This window comes from Mustela putorius, unplaced genomic scaffold (assembly GCF_011764305.1).
Source record: "Mustela putorius furo isolate JIRA1106 unplaced genomic scaffold, ASM1176430v1.1 tig00000596_pilon_pilon_pilon, whole genome shotgun sequence".
Lineage (NCBI taxonomy): Eukaryota > Metazoa > Chordata > Mammalia > Carnivora > Mustelidae > Mustela > Mustela putorius.
Window position 1 is genome coordinate 9,042,573 of NW_025421428.1, and position 21,233 is coordinate 9,063,805.

The following is a 21,233-nucleotide window of genomic DNA, read 5'->3' on the forward strand; positions in this document are numbered from 1 at the left end:
TGTCTGCTGATTGTTATTTTATACTTCTATTTAACACCCTAATAATTTACCAGAGTGTAGGTTTTTTTTTTTTTTTTTCATGAAGGCCCAGGAAAAATCAGATGAAAGATGGTTTTCTTGGGTGACTCCTTTGTTTTGTTTTTCTGAAGGTGATCAGGAATTAATTAGAAAATGTTCTGTCTTTTCTTCAATATGCTTTTTAAAATTAAGTCACTAAGTCTTTCCCTAAAAGAAAACCTTTAAAAAAGTGGTTTTAAGCCCTTCGCTAGATCTAAGCGGGTGAGCGTGTGTATTCTAGGTACATCTGCATCCGCTGAGTGTTTGCTGAGCGGGTATGGATGCTTGGACACAGCCACTCATCTTTGCAAGTAACTTATTGTCTAATTGGAAAGATAAGCCCTAGGGAAATGAAAAAGGTAATGAACAAAGTGTTTTCTAATAGCCAGTTCCTGTGGGAACTGGACTAGCTTTTTCTTCTTTCCTAAGATTTTATTTATTTATTTAAGAGAAAGACTGTGAAAGAGAGAGAGAAGGAGCAAGTAGAGGGCAGAGGGAGAGGGAGAAGCAGACTCCCCGCTGAGCAGGGAGCGCCATGTGAGGCTCCATCCCTGGACTCCGGGATCAGGACCCGAACTGAAGGCAGACTCTTAACTGACTGAACCACCCATGCACCCCCAGGACTAGCTTTTTACCAAGGCGTTCCTGCAGCCCAGGCCCCGGTGCCATGGAGGCAGGAGAGAGGCCGACCTCCCCCTAAGTCATTGGGCATTTCAGGATGGTTCAAGTTACTCTATGCACGGCACCAGTATGGATTTCCTGGCCTAGTTTCTCACCTCCATTCCTCCTCTCTTCTCAGTCAAGCCCATTCAATTTCCGTGTCAGCCCTCAACCCCACTTGAGGGTCTAAGAGAACCCTAGGTCAAGAGAGGACTTGCTTAAGAAGCATCAGAACAGCAAACTGAAAGTTAACATCAAGTTCATTATGCCAACAGGCCTATTGTGACCTGGGGCCCCAGCTCCAACAGCCAGCATTGGCTTCCTTCCCAAAGCAAAGGTCTCCTCTGGAAGGAACTACAGACCTGGTGATGAGGTCTAGATCTCTGGCGTAGATGCTGGACCTAAGTCCCCATTCTAACCATCTATCTGCCCAGGACCCAGTGGGTCTCAGTGGGAAGCTCACCCCAAAATCACATGGCAAGCTCGGACACTGACCTAGCAGTGGCTCCCACTCTCAGCAGGGGCTGGGGAAGGGGGGGTGCAGACTTGGCTTGTTACAAACCAGAGCTTTGCCATTGCCTGCGACACAGCCTGAATTTCTGCACACAGCCATGCTCGTCCACCAGTCGGCACAGTCCTGGGACCCCCTCATAGACCCCCGCATGCTAGCAACTCCTCTGGTATCTGCCACCACTGTGTGCAGACTTTGGTCCACTTCTGCCTGAACTTGCTCTACTCTCGGGATGGCTGCGCGTCTCTCCCTCCCTCACCCCAAGCACCTATAGAGGCTCTACCTCTAAAAGCACAGGCCATCCCATTCTGGCTTTCCCACTCCAGTGACCCTCCCAAAGTGAGAAGAAACACGGCCACTGCTGAAAGATCACTTCTATGTCTGGCCCCATGCCAGGGCACCTCATAAGCACTATCTCACGACATCTGCCCAGCAACTGTGGGGCACGCACTGTTCACTTCCCGGTTTTGCAGAAAAGGAAACTGAGACTCGGAAAGGAGCAGTCACTTATTTACCCAAAACCACACAGCCAGTAAGGAGCAGAGACAAGACTTGAACCCAGGCTCTCCAACTCAGGAGGCATACTGTGGCTCCAGAGCCACGTCCCAAGGCATGATGGGGGACAGGCCACAAAGAAACAGGCTACAGAGCCGGGAGCTCTCAGCCCCTCCTGTCCTCCCTCTGGCTGGAATAAGTGTCATCCAACTGATGAGTACTGGGACACCTGAGGAGGAACTGATTCTAAGGCAAAGCGGTGGGGACAGGAAGGTTCCCTCTGGGACCCGGAGTCAAAGGCTGCTCCCACACGTCACGTACTCTGTTGCTGCCGGTCCCACAGCCAGGTCGTGGTGTCAGCTGACGTTTACTGAACATGTTCCAAGTAGCAGGCCCTGCACTAGGCGCTTCCGTAAAGCGGCCTCATGGAACCCTCAGCTGCCGTAGCGGCGGATGTCCTTCCTATCTCTCCTACAAATGGAGAAACTGAGGCTCTGTGATCCTGAACAGGTGGCCTAAGGGCACATACCTCCAAAGTGACAGAGCTAGGATTTCCTTTATTCAGTCATGCATTCACTGAGGACTCTGCTCCCGCCATGTGCCAGGCCCAGGGCAGATGCTGAGCGGGTGATGACAAACAGCACGGGCAAGGCCGCCATTCGCGAAGCTTATGTTCTCCTGGGGGGTGGGGGGAGGGGGCGCTGATAAACAGACAAGTAAGTGAACATCAGACAGTGACACACACTATGCAGGTCATTAAAATAGAGGGGTATGATATAGAGCAGGGGAGGAGTTATCTGGAATTTGATCCCCAAGTCTTTATGCTCCCAGAGTTGACAACTGAACTCTGAGCCTCGCAGTCTGTCAGCACCCCCCAAAAGCACCCACAGCTTTTGCTTGTGGCATGTACCTTGTTTTATGTATTTATATGCTTTTCTGGTTTTTTCTTGAGGGGCAGAACCCTGCCTATTCATTGCTGTGTGCTGAATGGCGCCTAGGACAGTGCCAGATGATGAGGGAAGGGAGGGCACAGGGGTTCCATCGGAGCGAAGCCGGAGCCAAGGCAGAGGCCCCGTGCTAGGTGAAGTGGGAGGAGTGCCCCGTACGGAGGGTGGCCGGCCCAGGCGGCCCTCGGCTCTGGAAAGGGCTAGAGAGGCAAGCTGAGGGGCACAGGCCCATGCTCCTGCCTGGGGAGGTCAAGCCTTGGCTGGGGCAGCTGCAGGCCCCCACAAGACACCCGAGAGCCCCTGAAGAGGAGACTGCTGAGCTTGGGGGAGTGGATGGAGGAGCCCTCAGACATCAGGACTAGCCCTGCTCCCAAAAAGGAAGAGGATTAGGAGGAAAGGAGGAAATGAATCACGTGCGAGAGGAAGATGATCATAGTGCTGACCGGGCAGCGTCAGGCCCTGCTCGAAACCCTTGGCCTCATCTGTGGAGTTCCCAGTACAGTCCAGCCAAGTTACTGTCCTCACACTGGTTTTACAGGCAAAGACCCGAGCCCAGAGGTTGCGTTCATTTGCCATGAGCTACAGAGGCAGACAGTGGTGTAGACAGGCTGTTCACGCAGGTCTGCCTGCCCTGAGTCCATGCTCCTGCCCGCTGCCCTGTTCCGCCTCCTGCCTCTCGGGAACTGGGGTGTAGAATCTGTTGGGTTGAGAACTTGGAAACGGGAGCAGTAGCTCTGAGGAGAGCGTGTGCCTGAGCGGGGAGAGGGGGGGGTTTTGAGCTCAGAATAAAGTGTGGAGCTGGAAAGATGAGTGTTTTCCTGAGCAAGGGACGAGCCAAGATGCGGAAGCATAACCCGAAGTGGGCGACGGGCAGGAGGGAGGAGATGCCACATGTCAGGGCTCGCGGAGAGCTGGGCAGAGGTGAGCCTTGGTCAGACGTCTCCAGTTCGGGGCAGAAGGAAATCTTCGAGCCCAAGCAGGGCAGACCCCCAGTCATGGGGGGCGGGGCAGACTACGGGTGGAGGCCCACGAAGGAGTGAAAGGAGCAGGGGTGTGTAGAGACCCGGGGATTTGAAACTCCAGAGACCTAAGCACCCCCAGGCTGAGCACTGTCTTCTCAAACCATTCACCGCAGCCCAGGGAGGCAAGTTTGCCCGGAACTAGGAACAGAAGATGGAACAGGTCTTCTGATGCCCTTTCTAGGGTGTCCTGCTGCCTCCTGCCAGGTGCAGGAGAGCGGGAGAATAGAAGCGGAGACTGGGCCCCAGGACTCTGAGATTGTGCTACTGCCTGCCCACTCACTGAGGTGTGAGAGCGGGTAAGGCAGTGAAGAGGCGGAGGCCTGGCTCAAGTCTGAGCAGGGGCACAGACTCACAAGTCTCACTTCCCTCATCTGTGAAGCGGGAGGAATGCCCCACACTCCCCAGGGCCGAACTCCCCTTGCAAGGAAGCTTTGGGAACCGGAGCGCATTACCCAAATGGGAGTCCCCATAACAGAGAAAGTGGAGAAGCCCGTCTCCCGAGAGCGCCTCGATGGGTAGAAAAGATGGTGAAAAAGTCCCAGTGGGGAAGGGCAGGGGAGATGGTTCTGTGCATTATAATCATAGCCACCTGAGGTGCCAGTGACCCCACAGCATCTGAGAGCCAAGGCCTGTCCTGCCAAAGCCTTGAACTTGAGAAAGACTTTCAACAGTGTCCTCCAGCCCACCCACCACCACTGCCTTTATCATTTCAGGTTAATTTCGTGGCAGCTATTGATGTGTACGAAGATGGAGAAGCCGGGCTACTCTTGTGCTACAACTGTAAGTTGCTAAATCTGCTCTTTCCCCAGGTAATTTAAAGGAAGCCAGACCTAATTTTAAAGGAAGCCAGATTTACCTGGAGTCTTGTTCCTGTGACCTTAACTGCACTCCAGGGAGCGTCTAAAAATGGCCTGGATCGCCCAGCCCTCCTGGTGAGATGGGCCTGCCTGTGGTACCATCTCCAGGTTACAGGGTGCTGGCGGTCACTTCCATTGAGGGAGCCCTTACCCCGTGCCAGGCGCTGACCGTTTCACTGAATTCTCATCCTGTTACTACCTGAGATTCGGAGATAAGATCCCTGAGGCCTGGAGAGGTGAACTGCCTTTCTCAGGATTGTGCGGCTACAAAAACAGCAGAGCCAGGGTTCACGTTTGAGGCCATCTTGGCCCCAGCACCCCAAATTTTAACCACGGTAACTCTTCTACTCTTGGCTGCTTCCAGGCTGTTAATGAAATCGGGCCCAGCCTGGCATATCCAGCCTCACCTGTACTGGCCTGGGGCCCGTGGCAGGATGGGTTCCAGGCAGACCAGATCAAACGCATCCGAGAGAGTCAAGGATTTTCAGCATTTCAAAAGCTAATATGATAATATAATAAAAGGGATCCTTTTAAGGCTAAAAGTAGTGAGATATTTTCCTGGCTAAGCCTGCCCAGTGTAACCAAAGCAATAAAATATTCTTTTCAACCTAGAATTGTATCGATTTCCATATACATGGGGCTGATATTTTGATTAATCTTTGATTAATAGGTATGGGAGAGCTAATTACCAGCTGAGGAATTTGTTTGGTAAAAATCATCTTTTTTTTTTTTTTTAATTTGACAGAAATCACAAGTGGCAGAGAGGCAGACAGAGAGAGAGAGGAGGGGAAGCAGGGTCCCCACTGAGCAGGGAGCCCCATGTGGGGCTCAATCCCAGGACCCTGAGATCATGACCTGAGCCAAAGGCAGAGGCTTAACCCACTGAGCCACCCAGGCGCCCTAAAAATCATCTTTTGAGATTTGAGATTTGATAGCCCAGTGGTGAGGAGGCCGACGGGCAAAGTGCCAGGAACAGAGCTCACTGCCCACGCTCCAGTGGGGTTCCTGGGCCCCAGGGCTCCTGCCGTCCCGGCTCCTGGGTTACAGTGTCCATTGAAGCAGGGAGGTCACTGCTGTACGATCTCATCATTTCTTTCTTTCATCTCTTCCACATGTTGTCTTTCCATTTTACTGAAAACTCCGGAAGGAAAAGCTTGGGGTGGGATGCTCTACAAATTGATGTCGATTTTTTTTTTCCTTTTAACCACTTGAAAGGATGGGAGGGATTTTAGGTGGGAGAGAAGATCAGAACGGAAAGATAGAGCAGGTTATCACAATGGGATGATTAGTCTGAAACCAGAAGGGGACGGAACACGGAAGCAAACATGGACGATATCCTCTCGGTACCAAACTGGAAGCTCACGGACCCAAGCAGGCAGCGATCCCGTGGGCGGCAGGGGCCCAGCGCCATGGCAGATGTTGTTCAAGAGACCTTTCTGGCTCAAGGAGCCCGGGGACTTCTACTTCCCCGGGGCTTTGCCGGTCTCCTGCTTCAGGCTCTGGTTTCATCTCAGATGGGATTGGTGTGTGTGTGTCTATTTTCCTAGACTCACCGATGCATCAGAAGGTAATAAGCTCTGTGTTTTGTTTTTTAAGTTTTATTTATTTGTCAGAGAGAGACCATGAGAGAGGGAATACAAGCAGGGGAGTGGGAGAGGGAGAAGCAGGAGATACAGGCTCGGTCCCAGGACCGTAGGATCATGACCTGAGCTGAAGGCAGACACTTAACAGCTGAGCCACCCAGGCGCCACAGCTCTGTGTGTTTAGATGCTACTTGGGTCAAGACCTTGGGAATCCCAGAGATTCCCAGTCCTGCCTCCATCTTCCCCAAACTGTGCCGCTTGCTCCTGTTTCTCTGGGTCAGGAATCTGACCGCCTTCCCCCAGCAGGTGGGCAGGTCCCCAGTGAACAAGCCAGAGAACCAGCTGGTTTTCCCCAGTCGCCCCGGCCACTTCTATAAGCCATTCTCCCCCGACACAGTGCACGCTGGGCTTGCCCACTTCTGTCCACACGCCTGTGCCCTGAAGGCCATTGTCAGGAAGGTGCTACAGAATGATCTCACTTCCCCCCCAAGGTTTGCAGCTGATTTTCATCAGTTTCTTTTCCATTTTCATTAAAAAAAAAAAAAAAAGTAAAAAAGCAACTTTTATACACTCAGTTTCGTATAAAGAGACTTTTCTCTCAGACATGTTAAAGATGAAAATATTTTATTATAGGAATTATAACTTCCAGTTGTATGTTCTTAGAGAAAAGTATATTTGCAAGATCAATTTCAGGAGGGAAAAGTATAAGTAGATCAATATAGCAAGAATTTTATTTCCTTGTAATTAATCTCTATCTTGAATATCGGAGTCAGTCTTTACTTAAAAAAAGAAAGAAAATTTGGCCGTGATCTTAGCATGCAATAATGATTCACCTTTAATGCAAATAATACATTTCAGTACTAAGGTGAACTCTGTTTTCTGATGGTGTTTTAAAGTTAATTATACAAGGAAACTAGAAACGCTCACATGAGAATCAATGGTACTTATTGGTTTAAGTACTTATTTTTAAGTACCATTGATTCTTTGTGTGACCACATTTAACCTAAGTCTTAACTTCCAGATGGATAATGTGTAGAACACAGAACCTACCTCTCACATCTGCTGTGAAGGTTAGACAGGATTCTACATGTAAAGCCCATGACACATCGTCCGGCACAGCGAGACTGTTATTTCCTCCTTTAATCCCAGATTTATCAGAGCATCAGGCAGCATCCAGTTTGATTCGTAACCTCCATAGAGGTTTCTACGTGCAGAAAGGGGACTTTTCTTGTAAAATTTGTTTTAAATTTTGTTTTAAAATTAGAAGTAGTACCTGTGACCCTGCTGGCTGGGGAAGGTCCAAGGAGTCAAGGTCATGGCCTCCTAGCTCCCTCCTATGCCCCAACATTTTAGACTCCGCCCCTCACCCCAGGTCCCCCATTCAGGCTGCCCTTTTCAAACCCCAACAGATGACCTTCTCTATGTCGGGCAAATGCTAGATTCTGGAGACACAACTGTGCAAGGCACTGCCAGGGACTGCAGTGAGCTCACGGCTTAGGGGACGGCCAGGCACAGACACCAGCACTTCTGGGGGTGAATGTGCTTGACAGCTCTGAGGCCCAAGAAACATGATTTGCTTACTTTTCTAAACCAGTTCGGTCTGATTTAGAGCCCCCGTCCTCGGGTACAGAAACCACCAATATTAGTTATTGGGAGGGAGAGCCCTCTACTTCTCTGGGATCTTATCGGAGTCCCTGGGGCTGATTCACTTGGAAAGGGGAACAGAGGGGCCTCTGAAGTACGGTCTGGGTCACCTCCTCCATGCCGAGGTGACTGTTTCTCATTAGCAGCTCCATTTCTGGGACAGGCTGAGCTCCCAAGGCACATACGCAGCATCCCCTGCTATCCAGTGTGCTCTGTTCTCCACGAGCTCAGGTCTCCTCCTGCCCAGACCCCCTCAAATCCACCAGCAGTCTGCTGTCCCCTGGTAGGAGCTGGGGTGCCAAAAGGGGATAGAGAGGAGATGTGTGTAAGGAACCCGGGCCTGGAGAAACATAACCCTGCTGTGTCCTTCCTGAGCGGGGACAGCGAGGGAAGAGTAGTTCACTCATTCTACAAGTATTTACTGAGCACCTCCTGTTTCCGCAGTGACTAGAAGATAACACACATCCCTCCGTCTCAGAGTGTACATTTTTTAACGGGGCAGATAGCCAGTTAACAGGATAAATAAGAAAAGTCTCTAGTATGTTGAATAGCAGTACGTGCTGTGGACATAAAGCAGGGAGGGGGGCAGAGGCAGGCAGGAGTGGCGAGTGCGGGTCTCCATTTAGGGAAGGCGGAGAAGGAAGACCTCCTTGGATGGGGCACTCAGAGAGAAGACCGAGGGAGTCAAGAAGGGCTATGTAAAGACCTTGAGGAGAGAACATTCTAGTATTTCAAGGTGACCTCAAGATGACCTGTGTGGCCACAGCAGCATGAGTGTGGGCGAGTGGATGGAAATGGTCTCTTAAGAGGGTGGGATTTCAGGGAGGGCCTGGGAGGTGAAGGACCGTTTAGCCGGTGACCTGCTGGAGGCTTTAGAGCCGAGGGGCGACAGGATGGGACCTACGTATGAGAGGGGCCACAGGCCAGTCGGGCGGCGGTGTGGAGAACTTCACGGCAGTGGGTAAGGCCGTTCACTTACCAGGTGACTGCTCCTGTGTGATGAGAGAGGACAGTGACTTGCACCAGCACCGGCAGTGGAGGTGCAGAGACGGGGTCAGACCTCGACGTATGTGAAATTTGAGGACCAAGGTCATCGGTTCATGAATCCAGCATGACATGCCAGGAGGAGAGAAGGGAGGCCGCGGTTTGGGACTTGAGCAACGGGACGCGTGGGGAATACCATTTGCTGAGATGTGGGAAACCAGGACAAGCAAGTTTGGGGGAGGGAAGATCAAGAGTGGGGTCTGGACAGGTCAGTGCCTCCCCATGGAGACTGGGGGCCCAGGGGAGAGTGTCCGTGGGAGATCCGCATTCCGGAGCCATTAGCACGTGAGGGACGTGAGTGACGCAGAGTCACTGGAAGCTGGGAAGTCGGAGAGGGATGGGAGGAGCCAGCAGACTGAGGAGCCATCTGAGGGAAGGAAATCTCCCGGAAGACAGCAGGTTTAAGTAGGGAATGGGGTGGGAGGGAGGTGGAGGTCCTTGGGAAACCTTGATGAGAGAGCAGGTGTGCCTGGGAAGCAATGGAGCGAAGCCCACCGCACAGGGTGAGAGCGACTGTACGAGCAAGTAGAGACAGGAGTCCAGAAGAGCCTTCCAGAGAATTTCCCTTAGCGGGGAAGAAAAGGGAGGGTACAGGAAAGGAGGAAGAGAGGTCACAGAGTCGGAAGAACAGTTGCTTTCTAGAAGGTGGAAGAAGGCAGCGTGCTTGCGGGCTTGGGGAGAGACCCGATGGAGAAGGGCAAACGAGGGTTGAGCCCTGAGAGCAAGAGCAGATGGGCCCGAGGGGAAAGGGGGGGACCAGCCGCACCTGCACTTCCGAGCGGCCGGAGCCTCGGCGCAGCCTTGAGGGGGTAGGAGCAAGGGCTCCGGCTGAATCTGGAGGTACCTTTCTCTCCCCTAGTGAGCCATTGTAGCAAAAACAAGACAACACTGACTTTGGCTCATTTTTCCTCTCCTAAGGACTCACTCTCTTAGTTAAACTATGTAAGGCTATTGCTTTGTAAGCCTAGCGGTCACTTGAAAGGAGTCCCTAAGCCCGGATGGGGCAGGACTCTCCATACAGATTGGACAGGGCGGGCACCTCAGCTGGGCCGTGGCAGCTGCTGGGAGGGCCTCCTGCTTGGCCCCAGGCAGACCCTGACCCGCAGCCGGGCTGCTCCAACCCCTGCCCTCCCGCAGCGGGCCGCGCAGCATTCTGTTCTGAGCAGGGAAGGGAGTGAGTGCTTAACTGGCCTGAGGTTTCTTTTTAGGGTCACGAAAAGATGATAAAATTAGATTGTGACATAGTGCTACTCTGCAAATTTACTCAACTACATTGAATTGTACACTTAAAGGGGATGAATTTTATATGTGAGTTATAGCTCCATAGAACTGTTTTTAAAAATAATAAAAAATAAAACCGTATGGCTAAAACACGATGGGCTTCTGGAATAACAGGACCCTTTGCTTCTAGACGGACCTTCTCACTCCGGAGAGGATCCGAACCACCTGGGTTTAGGATGAGAGCTCAGAGCAGGCCAGGAACAGAGCAGCTGTTCAACCTGGCCCTAATCTCATTCTGGCTTGTGTTGCCCAATGTGACACAGGCATATGGCTTGGAGTTTTCCTAAAAAAAGCGTGGCGGGGGGGAGGTGGCAGTGAGTTAAGGTTGCCCACCACGCTCGTCCTGCCGAGTGAGGCGCAGAACATGATCTGCCTCGCAGGAGGGCCTCCTCCATCCGGCAGGGGCTCTATCAACAGTCCCTTCTCTGCAATCAAGCACACCTGTGTCCAAACCCTGCTCCCCGTGTGGTACTTGTGGTATTTGGCACAGGCTGGCTGTGTCACCTATCCCGGCCTCTGTTTTCTCATCTGTCAATTGAGCATCATAACGGCATCTCCTTCTGAAGGTTGTTCAGATGCAAGAGGCTGACATGTTGAAAGCTCAGTGCCTGGCACGTGGTAAACCCTCCCAGGATGGCAGCCGCGGCCCCGCCCACCTCCTGGCTGTGAACTTGATCGTGCCCGCGAGGCAGTGCTGGGACCAGCTCCGTGTGCAGACCTAGCAGATGGGACCCTCTGCGGGTTGCCCATGTCTTCGTTTAGCTAATGACCAGCTCTCTGCATTGTCTCTCACAAAAAATGAGTCGCTATTGTTTTGTTGCAGACAGTTGCATCTATAAAAAGGTTTGCCCGTTTAATGGGGGCTCTTTTTTGGTTCAACCCTCTGCGTCAGATTTCCAGTTCTGTTGGAACCAGGCTCCTTACGCGATTGGTAAGAAAAACCTTGATCCTTTTGCACTTCCCCTGCCTAGACCCGACTGACCTGTTCGGTCCCGTATAAGCGAACTCCCTGACTTACTGCTAGATTGCCATGAGTAACTCAAGTCTGATGAGAACTCAGAGTGTTCTTTTTCCTTTTTAATTCTTGGCCCATTTGTTCCCCTTTGTGGGGACTGTTGCTGTCCCCTGTGCCTCCCGGTTGTGAGCATGTGAGCATTTGAGAGCCATGAAATCCCAGTTTTTAGGACTTGGGGTCTTCCAGTTATCATGTCATTCCTGGGCTTTGCTTCCCTTTTTTTACAATCCGAGAGCAAGACCTCCAGCCCTAAAATACCAGCTGACTCGGTGGAGAAGTACAATTCATTCTGCACCCTTCTTACATGTTTTAAAGCTTGAAATTCTAGAATCACAGAAAGACAGGTACTTTGCCTGTCACTGAAATATTAGGGAGTGAGTGATGGTGCTTCCCTTCTGGGGTTTGGGATCCACAGCTGGGCATCTGCCTGGTGAGAGTCAGCTCAGAACCAGGAATATTCGAGTTAGTACTCTTTTACCCCAAGAACAAGTATGTCCTGATAGGTGAACATTCGAGAGTCTTGAGATGAGAACAGATGATCCAATCCAGATAATGGAGGGACCAGGCCAGTCAGGCTTCGGTGACAGATAAGATGTGCCCCCCCCAAAAAAAAAAAACAAAAACAGAGGGAAGGGGTGAGAATTGTTTTCAGGTTTTGAGCCCCAGTGCTGGAGGTCCCTTGAGAGAGCAAGGCTGGAGGCATGGGTAAAGCCAAGGGAGTGGAGAGTTCCCCAAGGAGAGAGCAAGCAGAGATTAAGCTCGTGTGAAGGAGCATGGAGTAGCCCGGGGAGAGGCCACAGGTGACGTCCCAGAGCAACCAGGGTGGTTGTAAGGCCTGAAAGTCAGTGTCATAAAAACAATTTCAAGAAGAGGGGCTGACCTTTAACAAATAACAAACCCATTGACTGAACCCCTCCCTCCCAGGAGGGCCAGCGAGGAAGGAGACACAGCCCCGGCGCAGGCAGACACGGCAGGAGCAGCACAGGGGAGAAGGGAGCAGGGGACAGGGCATGAAGGCCCGCGAAAGGCGGCGGGTCGGGCCCTGGTGGCATCTGCCAGAGAGGAGCGTGTGGCAAGCCACAGTCTGGACGAGAACGGGGAGTGTCTCTGGGGAATTGGGCGGGTGAGCCTCCAGGAGACCAGCTTTTGAGACCCCAGTGGGAACGGGACAAGGAGAAACAGAGGCAGCACTCACCAACTTGAAGCAGAAGCTTGGCAACTAAGAAGAGGCTGTCTCAGGAGTGAGGCTTTCTTAGAATTGGGGGACATGCCAGGGGAGGAAGGAGAGAAGCAGCCAGAGGAGGAGGGGAGATGGAAGTTTCCAGAGCAGTGAGGGCGACTATGCGCCACATCCAGGGTCTCAAGCCAGTGGGCTGGCAGCTGACGCGCCCCGTTACCTTACAGTATGTGCTTTCCCGTACCTCCTGGCCTTCACCACCGACTCCATGGAGATCCGCCTGGTGGTCAACGGGAACCTGGTCCACACGGCAGTCGTGCCACAGCTGCAGCTCGTGGCCTCCAGGGTGAGTAGCACATCTGAGGGTCTCTGGGAGCCTGGAGCCCCTAAGCTCCGGGAGGGCACGGATACTGTCTCATCAGGTCAGTCCCCTTGTGTACCGGAGTGAGAATGTCCACAGCAGACCCCTGCTGGGTTTTCGTGTGTGGCCCCATCGGGCTTCCAGATGGTTTTGTTAGAGTGTCACTCGGTGCTGGTAGTAGTTGCGAAGCTCTGGGCTGAAGAGAGGAATGTGCCAGCAGCCTGGGTTAGATCAGGGGTCCTCACTGCCCCGAGGGACCTCACGAGTCCAGAAAAGGGACAATTCTTCCTTTGCCACTTTCCATGGCAGCTTGAGTTTTGTGGCCCGTGAAATATGGCTAACCAACGAATCCATGTCTAGAAAGAGTTTGAGCAAAACCAAGGGACATAGGAACAGAGATGACTTCCCAAGGTGCCCTTGTCACTGGCACACAAGCCAGGAGGTCTTGTCCTAGCCCCTCCCATGTCAGCCCTACACAGTCTGCCCTGTCCCTGACAGACCCGGGTGGCCCCCCTGCTCAGCCCCTGTGGTGCCTTCTCCTTCCATTCTGACATGCGTCCTCTTCGGGGGTGGGCGACTGCCTATCTGTCTGCCTCCCCTACTATGCTGACAGTTCTGGGACTTGAGGACTAACACAGCGCCAGCGGTGTGCTGGTGGAGATTGAACCACCAGCCCTCTGGGGCCTGGAAGTCAGAGTGTGTTTGTGTGTGTGTGTGTGTGCACGCACGCGTGTGTGTGTGTGTAGACACACATATGTATACCTCAGTTGGTTATAAATTTTGCTAATAGAAAAATTAAAATAGCTTATGATTTACAAATAATAAAATATACAGTGTTTTTTAACCTCGAAATCCATTAGGCCAGTTGGTTCTCACAAAATACTTTTTATTAATTTTTTTTGCTAACTGTGGATACAGGTCTACCCAGATTTTACAGCTGGGAATTATAGCTCAGTACATTAATTCTCTTTCCAATAAGCTCGCTCTCATGAAATCTGATACATGATCTACCGTTAAACTATTTCTCACTCTCCTACCAACCGATCATTAAACCAAAACGTCTTTCAATTTCGACACTAGCCTCGATACACTTCTGCTTTCAGTCTTCACTATTAGAAACTGTCTCCATCCCATTAAGCTCAGACGCTCAATAAAACAACAAACCAAGCTCTGGTCTGTAGCATCTGCCAATGTCCATGGTGTAAATAGTTCCACCATTAGGACATCCAGCTCCCAGTATGAAAGGTGATGTAAATCAAGAGCGTGGATCATGGTAAACATAGTCAAAGAATGAGAAATGGTCGAATTCTGACATTTAGTACCCTTGTTTTTACTCTTATTTATTGAAGTTTAATAATGGCTGTGTTTCACGGGCAAAATCCCTGAAAATTGGCACTCATGGATTTCTACAGTTACAAGGCAGCTCCAGTAACTTTTGTCAGATACAAGGTGGCTCCAGCCCCACCCCCTGCTGTTCCCGCCAGAGCCAGCACAGGGCCCATGTGCATGAGTATTTGCTGAGCCAGTGAATGAAAGGTCCGTGCCCCCATCTGTAAGTGGACCCGACTGAACCCCAGATAGTTTCCAGGTCTGACACTGCAGCGGGCCTGACATTCCTGTTAGGCCAGTGTGCACTGGCTTGGGAAATGGACTCTTTTCTGCTGTGAATCAACAAGCAAATAACGGAAAGTGTGGGGGACTGGATACCTAGGCAAGGTCTGGAGTGACAGTGCAGGACTTTTGCTCTGGAAGCCCCGTGCCCAGGTGCGTTACCACACTGCACACCCCAAGGACAGAGCAGCTGAGCCAAGAAAGGTTGCAGGCTTTGCGGTGATGATGGAAGGGCCGTGGGTGTGGGGCCTCTAAGCCATGCAGCTCCCTAATGCTTTCTCTTTCATTCTAGTCGGATATTTACTTCACAGCAACCACTGCTGTGAACGAGGTCTCGTCCGGAGGTAGCTCCAAGGGGGCCAGTGCCCATAATTCTCCGCAGACACCCCCAGGCCGAGATACTCCAGTGTTTCCTTCTTCCCTGGGGGAAGGTGAAGTGCAATTTTTACTGTCTTATTAATAGATATTTCCAATCTATTCTGGTTTCTTTTTTTTTTTTTAAGATTTTTATTTATTTGAGAGAGAGAAAGTGTGTGCGCACATGCACAAGCAGGCAGAAGGTCAGAGGAAGAGGGAGAAAGACTTACTGCTGAGCAGGAAGCCCACCACGAGACTCCATCCCAGGACCCTGGAATCATGACCTGGGCCAAAGGCAGATGCTGAATGGACTGAGCCACCCAGGAGTCCCTCCATTCTGATTTCTCTAGTTCATTCTCAAATACCAACATGTGATTACTGCCTAACGAAGTCACTATTTAAAGATATATAAAGCCTTGCATTCTGAATGCATTGGTTGCATTCTTAAGAAATTCATGGTAACAACAACAACCAAAATCCCATTATGAAAAGAATTGTTTCCATGGGGAGAAGGGAGTTGAGGGCTAGAAATTCCAACTTGCCCCAGCAAAGGTGTTTTTCCTTCAGGGATGTCAATGATCTGGTAGGTTTTTATAGCCAAAAGGATAGAGTCCTAAATCCTACGGAACGCACTCAGCTTTCATTCCATCTGCCTCTGCTCACGAATCCCAAAGACCTTTGCTGTGGTTACCGCTGGGCTCTGAGCGCTTCTCCTGGCTTCTCAGCACATCAGCCATTTCTCCTCCTGTCCCTGGAAGCACCAGGAGTCCCAAGAAGGCAGGGTGCTTCTGGGCGTGCTGCCGCTGTCTGTCCTCCTAGAAGCTGGGCACGTGGAGACAGTAGCAGGAGCATTTTTCACCATGTACCTGTGAAAGCGGTGCCCTTAAAACCAAAGCCATCGGGCATCATCCCTCTGTTGCCCCTAATGGGGTCTGAGAGGTCAGCATGCAGCATAATTCTTTCCTGCTCCCTGGGTTGAAGAACCGGAAGTCACCCTCGTAAATAGTACAGACCTGGCTTAGAGTTCTCATGTTCTTCCCTCAATCATATTTCAGGTGAAACTCCATCCAAAAATCTGTACAAGATTCCGCTCAGAAACCTTGTGGGCAGAAGCATCGAACGACCTCTGAAGTCGCCTCTAGTCTCCAAGGCCGTCACCCCTCCCACGGCCATCGGCCTAGGCATCGCCGCCATTCCCGTCACTCACTCCCTGTCCCTGTCCCGCATGGAGATTAAAGAAATAGCCAGCAGGACACGCAGGGAATTGCTGGGTAATGGCGGGCCGTTTTTGTGTTTTTACTGCTTATAAATAAGCCAGCTGGTTTCATCTTTGGATGTTAATCATCCTCGAAAACAATGAGTTAAAAAAGAAACTTCCCCTTTAACAAGGGATTTATAAACCCGTCATAGTGCAGCTACACCTAGGAATAGTATACAGTCTACCCCCAACAATGATGTGTCAGTCTGTATTTATTGGTGTGGAAGGCTGCCCATAACAGATTAAGAGTGGAAAAGGCAGTTGACAAAACAGTAGATCTAGTCTGATGCAATTTCTTAAAATATAAGTATCTGTATATGTAGGATTTCCTCGAAAGTGTCTAGAAGGGTTTACAACATGCAGTTCTCAGATAACCTGTGATATTTGAAAGTTTAAATTCACCATGTTTTTGGTATTCATGGTGCAGTTCAGTTACGACTTCTCAGAGCCCAGAGACGTGGGGGCATGTCTGTAGGCATGGTGCGGATGTGAGATATTTGGTAGAACTCTCTCTCTCCGTAACACTGATGGGAGATCAGACCAGAAAAGCACGAAGCACGTGATAGTTGTGCGGAGGCGAGACCGGCTAGAAAGACTATTGTTCCGAATGGTGAAAATAAACTGAAGAAAAAGGAAGGGATGTGCTAAACCAGTAAGAACTGGTTTGAAACCTAATTGGGACCTGCACGGCCTAAACTGCAAGGACAGATCACCTTAGGGCACCCCTGGCCTGCAGTCACGTTTCCTGACCCCTGGGGAAGGGAGGCCGGCCACCTGATGGGCAGGCTTTGATTCCACCGAAGTGGGTCAGTCTTAGAAGTCCGTGCCTTCCACTGTGCTCTCAAAGTATGCATGTTGCTATTTTAACCCACTATTCCCTCTGAAAGCGTGATCTGCAGCCTGCTGTTTCACAAACCACTGAGCTTTTCTGAAATTGAGCCCCGGAGTTGGAGAATTATTGTCTCCAGTGGTAGGATCATAGATTCTTCTCTCCTCCTCTAGACCGTTCTGAGTTTCCTTCCTCCCTCCCTATGAATATAGTCTTCAGGATTAGGAAAAAAAAAAAAAAACCCTTCTGCCTACAAGAAAACCAATTACTTTAAAATATGTACTTTATCAACGCTTCCTGACTCTAACCCAATAATGCACCAGTAACCAACCAAGAAAAAAATAAAAGGACATTTCCTATCTCCGAGGCAGCCCAGTGTTAGGTAATAACCCCCTGACCTGTGCTTCTCCCCTCTAATCCAGGCCTCTCTGATGAAGCTGGACCCAGGTCAGAAGGAGCACCAAAGCCCAAATCAAAAGCCCGGAAGCAATTAGAAGAAAGCCAAGGAGGCCCAAAGCCAGGGACAGCGAGATCAACTAGCAGTGACAGGTACAGCAGGCCATCCCCAGCTGTCCCTGCTCAGGGTGGTGGCCCTTTGGGTCACAGCACTGCCATGAGGCCCTTTCTGCTGACGGATGATGCCATAGCCAGAGAATCAGCATCCAGCCCCTCTCTGAGGACCCCAAGGCTGGCCCCGGTGGGGAAGGGGCATGCCAGGCAAGGGGGCAACCTCAATGACAACTCAGTGAAGCTCATAAAAATACATTAAGAGATTTTTTTTCCTTCTTTTCTTTTTTTTCTCCTCACCAGATTGACACTTTTTTTTTTTTAAGATTTATTTATTAATTTGAGAGAGAGAGAAAGAGCAAGCATGAGCAGGAAGGGCAGAGGGAGATGGAAATTGACTCTCAAGCAGACTCCATGCTAAGAATGGATCCCAGTGTGGGGCTCGATCTCACAACCTGAGCCAAAACCAAGAGTCAGATGCTTACCTGACGATATCACCCAGGCTCCCCGACAGAGATATTTTTAAGTGACAGTGCTCAGTAGGAGGACAGATAATAGGCCCTCTCTAATGCTTCTGGTGGGAATAGAAATAGGGATAGCCTTTTCGGACGTCACGTCAGTGAACGGCGTGTCAATATCCCATGTCCATGAACGTTTGTTAAATCCCACTGATTTGTCCTCTAAGAGCCTCCGTGTCCCTCAGGCTCCTGAATGGAGGATAAGGGGGCAACATGTCCAGACTCTAGTAATTCACTCAACACCCATTCTTAGAGCGCCAGGCCCTGAGCTGGGTGTTGGGGATATGCAGATCACTTTTGGGGGTCCACAGGCCAAGGGGAAGGCCAACAAAAACACTCTAGGAATTGCAGCATTCTTGGACGGCGGGTGACACAGGAATGAGGAGTGCGGGCCACCCCCCACCTAGAGCAGGGACGGTCTCAAACACCAGCAGAGGCCCAGCCAGGTCTCACAGGTCCAATTAGCATTAGTCTGGCCCAGAGGGAGCTGGCATTCACAGATGCTCTAATTCCACAAACTGAGCCCTATTTCGTGGCAAGTCCTGCCCTCCTGGACTTTACATTCTAGTATAGAAACACAGACCATAAACCTGTAAACAATTAAGCAAATTAAGTCATTTCCAATAGTGACAAGCGCTGTAAGGAAATTTTTAAAAAGTGATGGGGGAGTGGGTAGAAATTCTACTTTGGGAGGGGGATGTCAAAAGGGCTTGGCATTGAGCCAAGCTTTGACTGAATTAGAAGGCATGAGGGGAACAGCAGGGGCTCTGAAAGGCATGGCCTGTTGAGCAGCCCAAAGACTGGGCCTGGGGGGCTTTCACAAGCCAAATGAGTACTCGTTGAATGAATGAATCCCCTCAACTTGGTCAAATTGGTTTTGCAGCTATCAAGAGAGTGTCCTGAGTACAAGAGAAAATCAAGGGGGTGAGGTGGGCTGGGAGGAAGCAGAAAGGTCTGCAGGGGCAGATCCTGTGGTCTGTGGCCCTACCTGTTGGGGTGTCAGCCTTATCCTCAGGCTGCAGGGAGCCCCAGCCCAGGAGAGTTTTAGGCAGAGAGTGACATTATCCGACTTGCCCTTTAGAAAGGCAAAAAACACCCCAGACATCTCCTATGTGTCACTTCTGGCCTTTAAAACTCCCAGTAGCCCATGAGTTAGGGCTGGCTGACTGCAGACCCCAGACCCTGTGGGGATGACTCCTGCATGTCCCTACCTTTCCCCTCTAATGGGTGGGTTGTGGGGGGGAGACAGGCTTTCTGAGCTCAAATGAGCAGGAAACTGCCTGACGGAAGGGGCCCAGGTCGCTAGTGCTCTCCAGGGATCAGTTACGTGACTTTTCTCTTCTAGGATCACCACGGCCTCCTTGGAAAGTCCTTCTGCTCCAGAAGCCAACCCCGAGGGGCGCTACCACTCAACGGGCTCTGACCAGGACCCTGTGGCGGACAGAGAAGGCAGCCCTGTGTGGGGCAGCAGCCCCTTTCAGCTTACAGCCTCCTCGGATGAAGACATTATTGACCTGAAATAAACAGGGTCCGGATTGAGTTTGCCATCTTTAATTTTTCTTATGGAGGTTTATACTCTTTAACCAATTCTGACAGCATTTCTCAACAAAATGTGGCTTTTAGCCCACCCGTGATCTACTGGACCAAACCTTCTGCACACCTGGACGGTTTGGGTCTCTCCAATGTCCGGTGCCATCTTCCTTGACCTTAGTTTCTTTCTGTTCAGGAACCATCCGTCCCCTTGTAATAAAGGTGGTAGATTTCATTGCGGTTTTAGATTGAAACTTTGAATAAATCAAAAATGTTCATTCTTATTTACTGCAACCTTCTCTTATATTTTATATACTTAGATGGAAAAATTATTTTTTCATTATGGTTTTGATTTATGTCACATAATGTGTTTCTTTTATAAAGAAAAGCCATTGCTTTTTAAATTTATTATAAATAAGTTTGCTTTCTGCACCTTTGGCCCCTGTTGCTGTTTCAGTTCACTGAGTTTGAAACCAGCTGTGTCCCTGCCTGTTGACTTTTGAGAAAAGCTGAATGGTTCGTTCTTAGAAGCTCCTGCTCCCTCTTTGTGTCTCACAAAGAATAAGAAAGGGGTAGGAGCCTGTTAAGAGTCTTAAGATTATTTTGTTTGGTTTCGTTGTTACTCTGTAGTCATACAGCCAGCAACAGTCGCTCCTTGCCACCAAAACCACCATCCTCAAGCTCCCTTCCCGTGTTCAGGTCTGCTTTGCTCTCTCATGTGAACCGAGTGATTGTGCTTCTCCTCTCGTGACCTGCCTTCTGTTGCTCCCCCTCAAAGTGAGAAGAAAATGTGGGCTTGACCAGGTGCAAATGAAACCGTGAAATGTCAGCCTCTAGCCACGGGAGCTCAAAGGGGGAAACCTAGTTTCACTGACACTGTAAAAATGTTAATCTGTGTGAAGAAGGTAATTTACCTCTGGCTTTACTCTAATGGATTCCATTTTATTAGCTCTCTTCTTGCCCAAATTACCCACCAAAAGAAACTTTAAATCATTCCCCCAAGAAAGCATCGCTGAGGGTTCTTCTGTAAGCCTTCTCTGGGAATGCAGAGAACTGTGTTTGACATGACCTTGACCTGACAGATATTACAGAAGTTTGGGTCCTACCTCCTTGTGGGCCTTGCACACTGTGGAGAGAGCTTCTTTGTCTCTGAAGACAGTGCTTTCTAAGTATAGCCGGGTAGACCCTCGCTGTGCTCAGCATTGCCGGTCCCTCCTGTGTTTCCTTCTACCCTTTTCATATCTGGGGAAAACACAAGACCCATCGCATGCTGAATCTCAACCTCATGAAAAGTTTTGGGAGTTAGATTTTATTATTTTTGCTTTTCAAATAAGTAAACTGGGGCTCAGAAAGGGACAGTGATTTGAAACTGTGAGTTCTCTGACCCCAGAGCTCTGCTCTCTCCCTTGTCCACCATACAGAGTCAGGCTGAGTGCCTTGTGTCAGTTGGATCTGACTGGTGTTTTTCATGTTAAACTAATTTGTAAGCTTTATGAGTTTGTCTGTGTGTTCTTTCTGTCCTCTCTCCCCCCCTCAGAGTTTCTTGCTTCTCAGCCTGGAATAGAAGAAAACCAAGGGTGATTTAGAACATTCTTCCAAAGAGATTGGAAGCATCAGAACGGCCCCATGATTTGACAAGAGTCACAAATCTGAGGAGTGAATGTAGAAAGGGCAAGAAATGGGCACTACTAATCAGATCGATAGTGATTAGCTTATAAAAGGGGGATCGGAGGTGGTCTGGCAGCAATATCTGCTTACAAGGTCCAAGAGGTGAATGCTGCACCCTTGGGAGGGAGACCACCATCCAGAGGGCAGAAGCAGGTTTGTAAGGGCCTGTGGCTCGGAGGGCTGGTGCTCGCTGGGCTCACTGGAACATCCCGTCCACATAAGCCCTTCTGCCTACTCCTGGCAGCAATATGCCCTTGGAGTTGGAGGCATTCGTCCACTCTGCAAACACCAGGGGCCCACT

At 50.4% G+C, this 21,233-nt stretch overlaps 1 protein-coding gene across 9 annotated transcripts in view; it reads left to right on the forward strand.

Moving 5' to 3' along the window:
• GARNL3 (GTPase activating Rap/RanGAP domain like 3) overlaps positions 1–19,548 on the forward strand; it is a 144,715-nt gene extending 125,167 nt beyond the window's left edge. For 5 of the 9 annotated variants that reach the window (XM_004757275.3, XM_004757276.3, XM_004757277.2 and 2 more), the window contains 7 exons: positions 4,406–4,472; positions 10,925–11,032; positions 12,521–12,639; positions 14,558–14,696; positions 15,678–15,893; positions 17,132–17,258; positions 19,080–19,548. In XM_004757275.3, the coding sequence (XP_004757332.2) occupies positions 4,406–4,472; positions 10,925–11,032; positions 12,521–12,639; positions 14,558–14,696; positions 15,678–15,893; positions 17,132–17,258; positions 19,080–19,257 (954 nt within the window). In that variant the 3' untranslated portion in view covers positions 19,258–19,548. The other 4 variants (XM_045082421.1, XM_045082423.1, XM_045082424.1 and 1 more) reach the window with 4 other exon arrangements.
• Positions 19,549–21,233: the final 1,685 nt, after the last annotated feature.